The 13,198-nt window shown below is 40.6% G+C and overlaps 1 protein-coding gene across 7 annotated transcripts in view; it reads left to right on the top strand.

Annotated features, from left to right (window-relative positions):
• Positions 1-13,198, top strand: part of NFATC3 (nuclear factor of activated T cells 3) — a 121,172-nt gene that overhangs the window by 83,771 nt on the left and 24,203 nt on the right. For 5 of the 7 annotated variants that reach the window (XM_064580695.1, XM_054511286.2, XM_054511287.2 and 2 more), the window contains one exon: positions 7,123-8,130. In XM_064580695.1, the coding sequence (XP_064436765.1) occupies positions 7,123-8,130 (1,008 nt within the window). Of the gene's footprint in view, positions 1-7,122; positions 8,131-8,969; positions 9,069-13,198 lie in introns of all 7 variants that reach the window. The other 2 variants (XR_010408059.1, XR_010408060.1) reach the window with 1 other exon arrangement.

Raw genomic sequence — 13,198 nt, 5'->3', positions numbered from 1 at the left:
GCTATAGGTGAAAATAACAGAGGGACCCTTGCCTAGGCTAACTGGTTGAGAAAAGACTTTTATGGGAAAGTAATACTTGATAACTGGAAAATAATAATAGTTTGTGGACATGTATATATATCTAGTGTGTGTGTGTGTGTATACGTACATACATACATGCATGCATATGGTGTTCTAAGCCCTTTCTGTATTTATTCTTTTGATCCTCATAATAGACCTATGAGATAGGTTATTATCTTGTTTTACAGATGAAGAAACTGAGTAGCTACGTAATATGCCCAGGGTCTCACAGCACTTAAATCTTAGAGCCAAACATCATGCATAGGCAGTCTGGTTCCAGAGTCTGGGCACCTGTTATGCTAGAGTACATCTCCATTTTGTTCATTGATTTAGCACTGTTATATAGAGCATTTAGTGTGTGCCAGGTGCTATTCTAAGCAGTTTATACAAAATAACTAATTTATCCTCTCATAATCCTGTAAAATAGGTAATACTGCTCTTTCCATTTTGCAAACGAGTGAACCAGGTCACACAGCTAATAACTGGCAGAGGTGAGATTTGAATCCAGGCAGTCTGGCTGTAGCGTCTATACAGTTAATAACTGTCTTAGATAAAGTGAGGGAGAACGTTCCAGATAAAGACCGCAGCATATGCAAAGGTCTTGTGGTTGGTTGGATAATGCAATATTAAAAGAGCCTCAGTTGGTTAAGTGTCTGACTCTTGATTTCAGCTCAGGTCATGATCTCAGGGTCATGGGATTGAGCCCTGCTTCGGACTCTGTGCTCAGTGTGGAGTCTGCTTGTCCTTCTCCTTCTGCTCTTCCCCCTGTTTTCTTATTCCTTGTCAGATAGATAGATATTATGATAAATAAAATCTTAAAAAAAAAAGAGGGGTGCCTTGGTGGCTCAGTCAGTTAAGCGTCCGACTCTTGGATTTTGGCCAGGTCATGATCTCGGGGTTTTGAGATCGAACCCTGCATTGGGCTCAATGTTGGGTGTGGAGCCTGCTTAAGATTCTTTCTCTCCCTCTCCCCCCTTCTATCCTCTCTTTAAAAAAAAAAAGTTGTAAGAAATGAGCTTTAACAGAGAGGTGACATGATCAAATTTGTATTTCAAAAACCATTTTCAGGGCGCCTGGCTGGCTCAGTCAGTAGAGCTGCGACTCTTGATCTTGGGGTTGTGAGTTCTGTCCTCACGTTGGGCATGGAGCCTACTTTAAAAATCCTTTTCCCTGTAACATATGCATGTATCAGATTAACTTGTTATACACCTTAAATTTTTCACAATGTTATGTGTCAAATATATTCAACTAAAAGAAAGTTTAAAATAAAAATCATTTTCCCCGTATTTCTTCTTATAAGGTGTCAATGACCAGTTTAGTCTTTCCTCAAATTATTGTGGAAAGTGAGATTTATATGGCAGAGGCCCAAAAAAGTTAAAAAAGTGATTCAGAATAGAGGAGACTGCATTAATGAAAATAAAGAATATCAGGTTTCTGAAAAAGGTGGGAAGGATTAAAATTTAAAATGTAAAAGTTGGAATGGGCCTTAGGTGGGAGAAGGAACAGGAAGGGGAAGGTAAGGATGAACAAGATGGATGTATATTAGGCAGGTTTGTACATTTAGTAGTGAAGAGTTTAGGGAGTTTCCATATGATAGATCAACTTTTTTTCTTTAAGGAATAAGATGGAATCTTCTGTTGGAAGCAGAGGGGAGTGTGGGTGATTTGGCAGTTTGAAGAATGTGGACAAGTTTGAAACAGTTGTTGTAAAGAAAGGGGAGAGTAAGTTACCACAGAAACATAATAGGATTCTAGGCATGATGAAAGGGCACCTTTGATGTTGATATTCATGAATTTATAAATACTAATTCGCCCTGCTGTGTAACTTTCTTAAACAGCACTCAGATTCTTTAGGGTAGGTGGTAAAATAACAGATAGTAGGGTTCCTCCAGGGTGATAAAGACATACAGTCCAAGAATGTTATCAAATGCTGTGAAGATGGGAGACTGTAGAATCTAACCTGAATAAGAAGGGAGAGAGGACTTCTGGGATTGTTTAAAAATAAAAAAACAACAGAAGAGGGTCAGCAGATTAGAAGTTTTCATTGTTACCATCATAGCAGTAGTAATTGAACAGGCAAAGAGATAATATAAAATGCCTTTACATTATCAGCTCAGGAGTTGGGAGGACCCTAGACAAAACCCTGGAGGGCGTTATATATGAGAATGGAAATCAGTGGGTCCCCAGAGTGCAGAAAGAGTACTGGATTGGACTACCAACTGTCTTCACTGGCCTTATGACTGACAATATACAAATCAGGTGGCACACACAGAAGAATAGGTTCAAGAAGTGTTTGGGGGAGCCTGGGTGGCTAGTCAGTTAAGTGTCCCTCTCATGGTTTTGGGTCAGGTCATGATCTCAGGATTGTGGGATTGAGCCCAAATCAGACTCTGTGATCACTGTGGAGTCAGCTAAAGATTCTCTCCCTCCACCTCCCCTTCTCCCCCTCTGTCCCTCCCCCCACTTGTGCTGTCTCTCTCTCTCTCTCTCAAATAAATAAATAGAATATATATTTTTTAAAGTGGGCAGTCCTTGTTGTGGTTGATTACTGTCTTTTCTCTGTAGCATTTGGCTTTTTTCATTTTTTTCTAAAATGAAATTTTGAATAAAATTTTTATAAAAGCAAATACATTACTGCGAATTTATTTTTTAAAAAAGACAAGTTGAGGGGCGCCTGGGTGCCTCATTTGGTTAGGCATCTGACTCTTGGTTTCTGCTCAGGTCATGATCTCAGGGTCCTGGGATCAAGACCTGCGTCACTTCTGCACTCAGCACAGAATCTGCTTGTCCCTCTCCCTCTGCACCTCCCCTGCTCACGCGTGTTCTCTCTCTCAAATAAATAAAATCTTTAAGGGAAGAAAAGGGGAAAAAAAGACAAGTTGAAAAAATATTTTCAAACACCCTAATTGTCTTCTGCTCTGAAACTGTCATTCTATCCTTCTGGATCCTTTTGATCCATTTATAGCGCAACATTTTAAAATAAAAATGAGACCAAAATATATATAGTATACTAATTTTGTGGCCTCAGCATTTTTATTTTTCTTCTTGAGCAGATAAAGTGTTACAGAATTTCAATAGCTTCTAGTATTCTAGTATGTGATACTTAGAGTTATGTTTGTCTTAATTGGTATGAATTATTTATATTAAAGATTTTCACCTTTTATTTGTTGTGGCAATTCTTTTTTAAGTTTTGCTTATAAAATTTTTAGATATTCAGCAGTGCCTGGGTGGCTCAGTCAGTTAAGTGTCTGCCTTTGGCTCAGGTCATGATCCCAGGGTCCTGGGATAAAGCGGGATTGAACCCTGTTTTGGGCTCCCTGCTGAGCAGGGAGCCTGCTTCTTCCTCTCCCTCTGCCCCTCCCTGCCACATTGTGCTCTCTCTATCTCAAATAGAGATAGAAAATAAAATCTTTTTAAAAAAATTAAAAAATAAAAATTTTAGATATTCATAAGTTGCTTGTTTTTGATTCGTTAACCCCCTAGCAATAGGAACCTGACCAATATCAATATCCAATGAGAGAATAATCAGTTGCAAATGGCTGTTTTGAGTTTTTTGTTTTGTTTTAATTTTTATTAGTGAAGTATAGTTGACATACAATGATATGTTAGTTTCAGGTGTAATAACTTTTTTTTAGAATTGGAGATTGTATTTAGCGTAGTTTGTCCCATAGTCAGTTTACTTTATGAATTGAAGACCATTCCCGGTATATGTGTATGATTTACAAATTACCCTTATCACAGAGCCCTTCCCTAGTAGTGCTGCCTGAATTTCTGCCCAGCCTCTAGCTTCAAAACTTCGGATGTGGGAGCCCTCTCTTCCATCCCAGTATCCCTGAAGCTTTTGGGGGACTATACCTCCCTCTGAAGCCTAGCAATAGTATTTTGTACTGGAGGTACCATCTGAGCTCTGGCTTTGGAATAGTGGGGCTTTGGGGGACAACATTAGAGCCAAACTTTCATGTATAATAATTTTATCTATGGGAAAGTATATTCTATGCTCTAAGTAGTTCACTGGACAGACTTTTGGATTATGGTTCTCCGTTCTCCAGCTGGGAGAGAAAGCCTGCCTAACAGTCAGGAGATCCGGTTTCAGTTCTGCCACAGACTATACCCACTGATTAATCTATATAAAATGTGAGGATATAAATCTTAAAAAAAAACAAAGAACAGGGGAACCTGGTGGCTCAACCGGTTAAGCGTCTGCCTTTGACTTGGGTCATGATCTCAGGGTCCTGGGATCAAGCCCCGTGTCAGGCTCCCTGCTCAGCGGGTGTCTGCTTCTCCCTCTCCATCTGCTCTTCCACCCCTGCTCGTTCTCTCTCTGTCTCAAATAAATAAATAAAAATCTTTTTTTAAAAAAAAGGATATAAGTCTAAGGCAATGCTTTTCAGGTTAAATTGTTTTACTTTTCAAATAAAATCTTAGGCAAAAAGCCAATATATAAAAAGGATGAAATCTAGCTTGGGTATTCTGGTTATACTGGAAGAGGGATCCAGAGAGCTTCTACTCTTTGGATGCCCTTTGCTCTCTTCTAAGAGTTTTGTAGTTTTGCTCTTATGTTTAGGTCTTTGATCCACTTGAGTTAATTTTTGTATATGATTTTCAGATAAGGTTCCATCTTCATTATTTTGAATGTGATATCCAGTTGTCTCAGTACTGTTTGTTGAAGAGACTGTTCTTTCCCCCGATGAATGGTCTTGGCACCCTTGTTTGAAGAGCAATTGACTATATATTAGAGGGTTTGTTTTTGGTCTCTCTATTCCATTGGTCTGATGTCTGTCCTTAGGCCAGTATCACATGGTTTTAATTGCTGTAGTTTTGTAGTAAGTTTTGAAATTACAAAGTGCAAGTCCTCTGTCTTTGTACTTTTTCAAGATTGTTTTGAGTATTTGGGGTCCCTTAGGATTCTATAGAAATTTTAGGATGGGTCTATTTCTGCAAAAAAACATTGCTGGGATTTTGGGGTTGAATCTGAAAATTGTTTGGGGAAGTGTTGTGTTCTTAACAGTTAATTAAGTCATCCAATCCATGAACCTGGGATATCTTCCCATGTATTTAGGTCTTCTTTCATTTCTTTAGCAGTGTTTTGTGCTTTTCAGTTTGTAAGTCTTGCCTACCTTGGCCAAATTTGTTCTTTAGGGAACAGATTTATTTTTTGATGCTATTATAAATGAAATTGTTTTCTTTTTTTGGCAGACTCAGTTATTTTTTATTGTTTTAATTTAAATTCAATTAACATATAATATAGTATTGGTTTCAGAGGTAGAGGTCAGTCATTCATCAGTCTTATATAATACCCAGTGCTCATTACATCACGTGTCCTCCTTAATGTCCATCACCCAGTTACCCCATACCCCTACCCCCCTCCTTTCCAGCAACCCTCAGTTTGTTTCCTATGATTAAGAGACTCTTATGGTTTGTTTCCCGCTCTGATTTCATCCTGTTTTATTTTTTCCTCTCTTCCCCTATGATCCTGTGTTTCTTAAATTCCCTATGATCCTGTGTTTCTTAAATTCCACGTATGAGTGAGATCATATAATTATCTTTCTCTGATTGACTTAGGAAATTTTCTTAATTTCCTTTTCAGATGGTATATTGCTTGTTTATAGAAATACAACTGGTTTCTACATGTTGATTTTGTGTCCTGCAACTTTGTTGAATGTGTTTTTGTTAGCTCTATCAAGTTTTTTGTGCATTCCAGTACTTTTTTTGATCCCTCATTATTCCTCTTGTAATATTTATCTGATGTTGGTTGAGGATCAGATGAGGTACACGTGAAGACCATTGTAAACTAGAAGCTCTATGAATATTAAATTCGATTAGATCCGTGGTGTATGATGTAACATGCAAAACCAGGTGGCCAGGAGGTTTCAGATCAGAGATCTCAAATTCAAGGCTTTTTTTTTTTTAAGATTTTATTTATTTGAGAGAGTGCGAGCAAGAGAGCACAATCAGGGAGCAGCAGAGGGAGAAGGAGAAGCAGACTTCCCACTGAGCAGGGAGCCTGATGTGGGGCTCAATCTCAAGACCCTGAGATCATGACCTGAGCTGAAGGCAGCCGCTTAACCAACTGAGCCACCCAGACGCCCCTCAAATTTAAGGCTTTTATTAGGCCATAGAGCTTTGGGTTTTTTTTTTTTTAAGATTTTATTTATTTTTTAGAGAGCGAGCGAGAGAGAAACAGCATGAGAAGGTAGAGGGTCAGAGGGAGAAGCAGGCTCCCCGCCGAGCCGGAAGCCCGATGTGGGACTTGATCCCAGGACCCCAGGATCATGACCTGAGCCGAAGGCAGACGCTTAACCATCTGAGCCACCCAGGCGCCCTTTAATTTTTTTTAAAGATTTACTTATTTATTTAGAGAGAGGGAGAAAATCTCAAGCAGACTTCCAACTGAGCGCAGAGCCCTATGCAGGGCTCCATCTCACGACCCTGAGATCATGACCTGAGCCGAAGGCAGACGCCCAACCATCTGAGCCACCCAGGTGCCCCGAGCTTTGGGGGTTTTAAAAAATCATTTATTTTGAATAGGTGATGTATATACTTGGTTGAAAACATTCAAAAGACACAAAACTTACATAGTAAAAAGTAAATCTGGCTCTTGCTCTTATCCCCTAGTTACCTAGTTTCCATTCCCAGTGCTAAACCCAGTAGTTACCAGTTTCATGACATCTTTCTGGAGATATATAAGCAAAAACATGCACATGATTATGCATATGTCTATATACACACGTTATTTTACAAGATTTGTGATATGTAACACTGTTCTGTAACTCACTTTTTTTGTTACTTAGAAACGTATTAGAGATCTTTCCACATCACTTCATAGAGTTCTGTACAGCGTTGTTGTTTTTTTTAACTTGAACACTTTTAGAGCAACAACCACTCCCTGTTGTCTTATGCTTGCTGACTTCACATATTTTATATTATTTGCCTTCTCTGAAGGCATTTGAATTTTTAACCCCTGGCTTGGATGCATGCTAAGTTATGTAGCCTAGAATGAAGGCCCTTTATAATCATTGTATATATTATGTAATAATATTTGCTCTAATAATTTTCTTTTTAGTTTTGATGAAGCAAGAACACAAAGAAGAGGTTGACTTGTCTACAGTTCCAGCATTGTCTGTGCCTCATTCTGCCCAGACCCAGAGGCCTTCCTCAGACACAGGACACCCACATGACAGTGTACTGTCAACACAGAGAAGCTTGGTTTGTCCCATCCAGCAAACATATGCATCCATGGTAACTTCATCTCACCTGCCACAGTTGCAGTGTAGGGATGAAAGTGCTGGTAAAGAACAGCATATGATATCTTCTTCAGTCATGCACCAGCCTTTTCAAGTCACATCAACACCTCCTGTGGGGTCTTCCTATCAGCCTATGCAAACTAATATTGTGTACAACGGACCAACTTGTCTTCCAGTCAATGCTGCCTCCAGTCAAGATTTTGATCCGGTTTTGTTTCCACAGGATGCAGCTCTTCCTAGTTTAATAAATCTTGGCTGTCAACCACCGTCATCCATACCTTTTCATTCTTCAAATTCAAGCCCAACAGGACATCTCTTAGCCCACACATCTCATTCGGTGCAGACCCTGCCTCACCTGCAGTCAATGGGATTCCATTGTGCAAACACAGGACAAAGATCTCTTTCTTCTCCAGGGGCTGACCAGGTCACAGGCCAGCCTTCCCCTCAGTTACAGCCCATTACATATGGTCCTTCACATTCAGGGTCTGCTACAACCACTTCCCCAGCAGTCTCTCATACCCTGGCTAGTTCACCACTTTCTGGGCCACCATCTCCTCAGCTACAGTCTATGCCTTACCAATCTCCTAGCTCAGGAACTGCCTCATCACTGTCTCTAGCCACCAGAATGCATTCTGGACAGCACACAACTCAAGCACAAAATACAGGCCAGGGAGGTCTTTCTGCACCTTCATCCTTAATATGTCACAATTTGTGTGATCCAGCTTCATTTCCACCGGATGAGGCAACTGTGAACATTAAGCCTGAACCTGAAGAGCAGGAACCTAACTTTTCAACAATTGGTCTGCAAGACATCACTTTAGATGATGGTAAGTTCATCTTTATGTTCTTGAAGCAGTGAAGATCTGGGAACTTCCTTCTCTGATAGTCATAAAAAAGTCACCATGGATTGCTTATTGGCATATGGCATGTGGTTGGGCTTTTTTTTTTTAAATAGTTGTTGTCACTAGAAGTATGTTAATATATGACTTTGAGAATAGATGTGAAAATCTATGCTTTAAAGTCTGTTGTACCACTAATACCTGTTGCGAAGGGTGAGACCTTGAATGATAGCCTGTTACCCATTCGTGATGGAACTAAGGACATGAGATTTATTGAGCATCTCTTCTTTCCAAATATATAGTGAGATCTCAGTGTCTGGAGAATGGAATTCAGAAAATATTGCTGAATGGCATCTATTTGGAAGGCACAGAGTTAGATGATGGGAATACTAGGAATGTGTTTAGAAAGAGTTCCTGTCCTTGAGGAGACTCGCACCAGTAAAGAACCTGTTCCTCTGTGGCCCTGCCAGCTTGCTGAGTCAGATAGTGGTGATGGTACAAGACCAGACTGGTTGGCTGTGGCTGGCACAGATGTTGGCACCAGGATAAAAAGCTATTTATATAAATGTTGCAAGTTGGCACATAGACCTCTGTTTTAACAAACTCTGGAATATTAGTTATTTCAATGGTTGAAAATTCCCCAACATAGGATTTTCAGGTAATAATTTTCAACTTTATTCTTGGCTTTATTGTTTATATAGTAGTGAAATTTTGTCGAAAAAGTAATTTAGTGAAAGCTACCTGTAACTGTTCAATATGAAAATTCTAAAGAATTTTCTAATTCTAAAGAATTTAATTCTCTCTCTGATTCTGTATTTTCTGTATAGAAAAGTAATTCTAAGTCAGCCATCTGGAGAAGCTGAATTTACTACTTAGTTGCAGAGCTGGTATTAAATCCCAAACACCAAGCATACGGGGAAAGGAAGGTAAATAAAATGTGGCATCCCCACTCCCAGGGCTTCCACCAGATCAGTATATGAATGACTGGTCTGCAGTGGGTCTGAGTCACTTATAATCAGGGTCTAAAAGAAGCATATTAGATCATCAGAGAGCTGTGATAGATTGCAAAAGAAGGATTTAGCAATGGGGCAATTGGCTGGCTTAGTCGGTAGAGCATGGCACTCTTGATCTCAGGGTCATGAGTTTGAGCTTCACACTGGACCTAGAGCTTACTTAAAAAAAAAAAAAAAAAGGATTCAGCAAAGCTTACTTGCGGAGGTGATATTTGAGCCAAGTCTTAGAGGATGAGTATATGTTTTCAGTAAATGAGTATCAGAGGGCAAATCAGACAGCATAAGCAGAAACAGAGCTGTGTCTGGGAAAGCATAATTATCAGTGGCTGGAGGGCAAATGGCATAGTAAAAGATGGCTTTCAAAGCCATAAGGGGATGTGCCAAGTCATTTGTGTGTAAACAGAAGATACAGTTGGCCCTTGAACACTTTGGGGGTTAGGGGCACCGACCTTCACTCAGTCAAAAAATCCATTTATAGCTATCAACTCTCCAACAATTTAACTACTAATAGTCTACTGTTGATTGGAAGCCTCACTGATAACATATTTTGTATGTTGTTTTTAAGATTTTATTTATTTATTTGACTGAGAGAGACACAGCGAGAGAGGGAACACAAGCAGGGGGAGCGGGAGAGGGAGAAGCAGGCTTCCCATGGAGCAGGGAGCCCTCTTTGGGGCTCGATCCCAGGACCCTGAGATCATGACCTGAGCCGAAGGCAGACGCTTAACGACTGAGCCACCCACGCGCCCCTATTTTGTGTGTTATATATATTTTATACTATACTCTTACAGTAAGCTAGAGAAAATAAAATGTTATTAAGAAAATCATAAGGAAGGGGCGCCTGGGTGGCTCATTTGGTTAAGCGTCTGCCTTCGGCTCAGGTCATGATCTCAGGGTCCTGGGATTGAACCTTGAGGTGGGCTCCTCGCTCAGCAGGGAGTCTGCTTCTCCCTCTTCCTCTGCCCCTCCCCCAGCTCATTCTCTTTCTCTCAAATAAATAAATAAAAATCTTGGGCGCCTGGGTGGCTCAGTTGGTTAAGCGACTGCCTTCGGCTCAGGTCATGATCCTGGAGTCCCGGGATCGAGTCCCGCATCGGGCTCCCTGCTCAGCAGGGAGTCTGCTTCTCCCTCTCCCGCTATCCCCTCTTGTGCTCTTTCTCTCTCTCACTCTCTCTCTCAAATAAATAAATAAAATCTTTAAAAAAATAAAAAATTAAAAAAAATAAAAATAAAAAAAATAAATAAAAATCTTTTTAAAAAATAAAATCGGGGGCGCCTGGGTGGCTCAGTTGGTTAAGCGACTGCCTTTGGCTCAGGTCATGATCCTGGAGTCCCGGGATGGAGTCCCTCATCGGGCTCCCTGCTCGGCAGGGAGTCTGCTTCTCCCTCTGACCCTCCCCCCTCTCATGTGCTCTCTCTTATTCTCTCTCTCTCAAATAAATAAATAAAATCTTTAAAAAAAATAAAAAATAAAAAAAATAAAATCGGGATGCCTGGGTGGCATAGTTGGTTAAGCGTCTGCCTTCAGCTCACGTCATGATCCTAGGGTCCTGGTATCGAGCCCTACATCGGGCTCCTTGCTCAGCAGGGAGCCTGCTTCTCCCACTGCCTGCTGCTCTGCCTGCTTGTTCTCTCTCTCTGACAAATAAATACATAAAATCTTTTAAAAATAATAAAAATAAAATCATAAAGAAGAGAAAATACATTTACAGTACAGTGCTGTAAAAATCCACGTGTAAGTGGATTCTTTTGATTGAAACCCATGTTGTTGTTGTTTTAAGATTTATTTGTGAGAGAGAAAGAGTGTGCATGAAGCAGAGGGAGAGAATCTTTCAGGCAGACTCCCCACTGAGTGTGGAGCCCGACACAGGGCTCGATCCTCTGACCCATGAGATCATGACCTAAACCCAAACCCAAACCAAGAGTCAGATGCTCAACCAACTGAGCCAACCAGGCGCCCCAAAAGCCATGTTATTCAAGATTCAACTGTGTACATGTAAACTGAAGCAACACCTACAATTTGCATAGTGTTTTCCCATTCATTATTTCTTTTAATCCTTATTAATCTTCTGTCACTGAGATAGTGATCATGTAGAGAATTGGACTTTCTGAAGGTCACACAGCTGGTAAGTAGCAGGGCTGAGCCTGGAATCACATGTTTTCAGTCTGGTCTTTTTTCTGGCAGTACTATAGTTGCCTCCCAGCAACAGCAGGCCACGGCAGTTAGAACTCTCCGCTGAAAGGTCCCTCAAGCTTTTTATTTTAATTCCTAAAGGAACATGGGTGCCGAACTTCATTGCATGAACACGTGTTCACAGCTGTCTCTGATCTGTCGCACTTGTATTGGGAGTACCTTGAGGGCTCTGATACTAAGTGTCTTATTGTTCTCTTTATGCGCAGTTGCCATTAATGTTACTGCCTGCTTGATAATGATGAACACCAGCTGGAGAGCAGGCTTCTACTTTGATGCAAAACAGATTTGAAATAAGTAAAGGCTTTTTATTTTATTTTATTTTTTTTTAAATTTTATTTATTTATTCATGAGAGACAGAGAGAGAGGCAGAGGGAGAAGCAGGCTCCCAAGGAGCAGGGAGCCCGATGCGGGACTCGATCCCAGGACCCTGAGATCATGACCTGAGCCGAAGGCAGACGCTTAACCATCTGAGCCACCCAGGCGCCCAGTAAAGGCTTTTTAAAATATACATACGGGGTGCCTGGGTGGCTCAGTCATTAAGCGTCTGCCTTCGGCTCAGGTCATGATCCCGGCGTCCTGGGATCGAGCCCGGCATCAGGATCCCTGCTCAGCTGGGGGCCTGCTTCTCCCTCTCCCTCTGCCTGCCACTCTGCCTACTTGTGCTCTCTCTCTGTCAAATAAAGAAATAAAATCTTTAAAAATACTAATAAAATAAAGGAAATTTAAAAATAAAAATAAATTAAAATCACATTAAAGATTTTAAAAGATTAAAGATAAAGTAACCTTTTTATTTTGCGATTTTTAAATAGATGGAATCAGGAATCATTCAATTATTACTTAACTGTTATTTTTAGAAATGTGGACATTAACACCTTAATTTTTTATTATAAATTCAGTGACATTTAATAGAGAAGATATTAGTGTACCTCAGCTTAGAGATTGAAAACTTGTGGACCTAGAAATACTTCTAGTACAACTCCCTCATTTTATAGATAAAGAATCTAAGTTTTACAGAGCCTACGGTTTTGATCCAGGGTAACACACAGTTAACAGTATATAAAGACTAAAATCCAAGTCTCCTGGCTCCTAATTCAGTGCTTTAGGTATTTCTCCTGTATCTGTAATCATGTTTCTCATTGGTCTGTGAATGAGACTGCAGATGTAGAGCAATCAGAATATTGAAAGAAACTGCCATTTTCTCTGTAGAGCCTCAGTTTGTGAGAGCCGCCAGGGCAGTCTTAAGATTATAGATTCCCAGGGGCGCCTGGGTGGCTCAGTCAGTTAAGTTTCTGACTGTTGATTTCAGCACAGGTCCAGATCTCAGGGTCGTGAGATCAAACTCCATGTTGGGCTTCATGCGCATTGGGGAATCTGCTTCCCTTCTTCCCCTCTTCCCCTGCTGTCACTCTCTCTCTCTCTAAAAAATAAATAAATAAATCTCAGTATAAAGAAGTTTTTTTGTTGTTTTTATGATTTTATTTATTTATTTGTCAGAGAGAGATTGCACCACCAGGGGGACCGGCAGGCAGAGGGAGAAGTAGGCTCCTCGCTAAGCAGGGAGCTTGATATGGGACTCGATCCCAGCACCCTGGGATCAGGACCTGAGCCGAAGGCAGATGCTTAACTGACTGAGCCACCCAGACGCCCCCGATTCTCAGTATAATGAAGTTTTAAAGGCTCTCTGGTCCATCCTCCTCTTTCACACTGGAGTACATACTCTGGTATCCTTAATGATACTATATTCCTGTGTGTCTTCCTCTTCACCTTCTTTGGAACATCTCCGGGTCTTTTGAGTTCTAGCTGCCCTTTTTTTATGTGGGTTCTGATGCCTCTGGAATCATGCAGAACA

This window comes from Mirounga angustirostris, unplaced genomic scaffold (genome assembly GCF_029215605.1).
Source record: "Mirounga angustirostris isolate CCGP_5_RB_7025 unplaced genomic scaffold, mMirAng1.0.hap1 SCAF_16, whole genome shotgun sequence".
Taxonomy (NCBI): Eukaryota; Metazoa; Chordata; class Mammalia; order Carnivora; family Phocidae; genus Mirounga; species Mirounga angustirostris.
Note: the sequence above shows the minus strand (reverse complement) of the source record. Positions and strands in the feature narration are given on the sequence as shown.